General features: G+C 60.9%; 1 protein-coding gene across 1 annotated transcript; it reads right to left on the reverse strand.

Moving 5' to 3' along the window:
- Positions 1-51: 51 nt before the first annotated feature.
- On the reverse strand, positions 52-2,657 carry LOC124234117 (ral guanine nucleotide dissociation stimulator-like; the record flags this gene model as incomplete). Its single annotated transcript, XM_046651376.1, has 5 exons — positions 52-126; positions 564-638; positions 1,418-1,487; positions 2,020-2,123; positions 2,442-2,657. Coding segments are annotated over 5 exons (540 nt in total), but the record flags the coding sequence as incomplete, so codon positions are not given.
- Between the last annotated feature and the right edge of the window lie 320 nt (positions 2,658-2,977).

A 2,977-nucleotide genomic window follows, 5' to 3' on the forward strand; every position in this document is an offset into this window, starting at 1 on the left:
TCCCCACCCTCAGGAGCCTGAGCCCCTGGACCCACCTCCGGGCTCACTCACCTCCACATAATCCTCCATCGTACCGTCCAGCAGCTCCAGGGAACGGAAGAACGTCACCAGGGAGGGGACGACACCCTGTGTCGCCATCAGGATGGGCATGGTGATGAGCTCCCGCTCTCAGGTGCCCCCATGAACCTTCCCCTGAAACCCTTCAGCCCAGCCTCCTGCCCACCACACGCCCCCACACAGAGCAGCCTAGGATCCTCGGGACACCCCAACACACACAATTCCCTCCCCTGCTCCCCTCCAGGAACACCAAACTCCATCAGTCAAGTCCCAGGGATGGCTGTTGGCGCCTCCTAGGGGCAGTGGCCCCTGCCCTTCCCCACCCCAAATCTGCCCTGCTGCCAGCCCTTCCAGGCCTCCTCCTGCTCACTGCCACTGCAGGCCCATCATGCTTGGCAGCCACAGCAGATTCGCCTGAGGAGGAAGGCCCCTCTCCTGAGGGAGGCCTCCAGCTGGGAGGAGGCACCCCCTCTCCTCTGACTCCTACGCCCCTCCCCCACAGTTACCCTCTCCTGCTGCCGCTGCCTCTCCTGGGCTCCCTGGCGTGCCCTCTCTGCAGTCTTTAACACGGAGGTCGCCTCCTGTTGGGGCCGAAGACAGGGTCAGTGTGCCCATACTCCCCTCCACATGTCCCCCCAAGGCCCCTGATCTCAGACCCTGGCCATCGGCTCCAGTCCCCTGCTGCCTCTGCTGCTCCAAACTGCAGGGTGCTCTGATTCTAGACCAGTCCCAGCTCCAGGACTCAGTCCTGTGTGACCTTGGGCCTGCCCAGGCCTCCCTGGCCCTCTTTCCTCAGCTGAAAAGTGTGAGGAGAATGTCACCTGCTTCCAGGAGTCTCCTGAGGACTCAGAGTCATCTGCGTGTCATCACTGCTCTCCCCTCACCTCTCGAGGAGGAACCGGCACAAATCTCCTCCCGTTCCTGTCCTCCCTTGGATGGTAGCACCCCCCTGGGAGGCCTGCACCGCTGATCATTTCCCTCCACTTCCCAGAGGAGGAGACGGAGGCCCCCAGAGGGGCAGTGACTGGCTCAAGGACCCACTGGGAGAGGCTGCTCCCTGTGCCAGCTACAGGCCCTGTCCCCGCTACCTTCACCCCACCCCTGGCTCCAAATCTGACCAAGGCCCCGACCTCTGGACTCCAGGGGTGCATCCAGACCCCAGCTGAACAGACAGGGAGGGGGAGGGCAGGGTGTCTTGGGGGACCTGGCCGAATGGCCCCGGCCTGCCCCACCCTCACAGGGCTCTCTGACCCCCAGCCTGGGCCAAGCCTTGCCATAGCCTCACCTCCTAGGATCCCCTCAGGATGTTCCCCTCCCCTCTCCTTCTGGCCTCCTTCCAGATCTCCAGCCTCCAGGTTACCTGCACTAGCAGCTCCCTGCTCATGCGTTTCTCTCTCCTGACCCACTTCTTCCAGGTTCGAGAACTCTCCCTGTGGGGTGGGGAAAGAAAGAAAGAAAGAAAGAAAGAAAGCAAAACTGTGGGATGCTTGAAGGCAAGTCCCATTTGTTTGAGAACCCAGCAGATCCAAACTGCCTGGGGCCTGGATGAGGGATTTCGCTGGGGTGCTCTGAGCTCTAAGGTCCCCATGGGACTGTGGAGGGGCCTCTCCTCTTGTCCCTTGGGGCCTCCATTCCCAGATGTCCCAAACAGATCTCCTTGGAACAGTGTTGGTTTCAGCTGCATAGAGGCTTCTGTTGCTGCAAAGGAAACACCTGACAATCTCCACCTGGGCTCAAGCCAGGATCTGGTCTGGAAGGAAATGAATCCCTGGGATGGAACTGCTGGCCTAAGGGCACTGAGAGAGTCAGAGACCCAGCACCCAGGTCAGTCCCTGTGCCCGGTGTTCGCTGTCTCCCAGGTGGTCTCAGCTGACGTTGGGGGACATGCCGGCCCAAATGAGGTTGCCTGGGCCACCTCACCCTCATGGTGCTTGGCTGGAGAGCAGACTACCCACTACCCACCTGGAAACTTGTCCCCAGGTGTCTTGGAGACAGGCAATGGCAGGGCTCTGCAGGGCAGAAAGGATTGTGTGGAGGGAACAGAAGTTCCCGAGGCCTCGGCACTCCTGGGGAAGCAAAGAGATGGAGCCGTGAGGTGGAGCTGAAGCTCTGCTGCCTCTGGTTTCTGTCCCCTCACGGACTTCTCCTGTCCTGGGGGACACACATGCCCAGGGAAGCCAGGGAGGGCACACCTGCCACACGATGAATAACACTGCTCACAAGGAATTGAGCTTGTCCCCACTGGGACCTCAAGTCAAGGTCAACGTGGCCCTGGCATGAGGGTCAAGGGACAGTCCAGGGACTAAGACCCCAGACTTCAATCCTGAGAGCTGAGAAACAAGAGGCAATTCCCATGCATCCAGACAGGGCGTGCCAATGCTTACCTCAGCCACCCTGATCCACAGCTCAACCACCCTGGCCCTGTCCTGTGCTGTCATGCTCGCGTCCCCAAGGCAGGTGACGAGGATGCAATTGGCCACGGTGTTGTCGTGCATCACAGTGTCATGGACGGTGGGTGCCAGGGACTCGCGTTCCCTGTTGTCGCACTCAGACCAGATGGAGCCGAGGCAGTGGGCGGGCACCAACGTCTTGAACAGCTCCTGCAGAAGATGCGGAGTGTCACCCGGTCCTGCCACACCCCAGCTCAGCGTCCACAGTCCCCCATAGGCCCAGGCAGGGTGAGATCAGAACTGGAGCTCAGGAAGCAGAGCATCTGGCCTGAGGCTTATGGGAGTCCCTGGGTTTTGTCTGTGTCCACTGAATGCACCCAGTCCAGGATGACCCCGGACTCAGGACTGTGGGGAAGGGAGGGGACATTTGCTCCCAGCCCTGTCTCACTTCCTCCAAGCTCCAGAAGGCAGCCCACACATGCCCACCAGAAGGGCCATCATCCACCCATCCCAGTGCCCCTCGAGTCCCA

This window comes from Equus quagga, unplaced genomic scaffold, assembly GCF_021613505.1.
Source record: "Equus quagga isolate Etosha38 unplaced genomic scaffold, UCLA_HA_Equagga_1.0 71432_RagTag, whole genome shotgun sequence".
In the NCBI taxonomy this organism is placed as follows: Eukaryota; Metazoa; Chordata; class Mammalia; order Perissodactyla; family Equidae; genus Equus; species Equus quagga.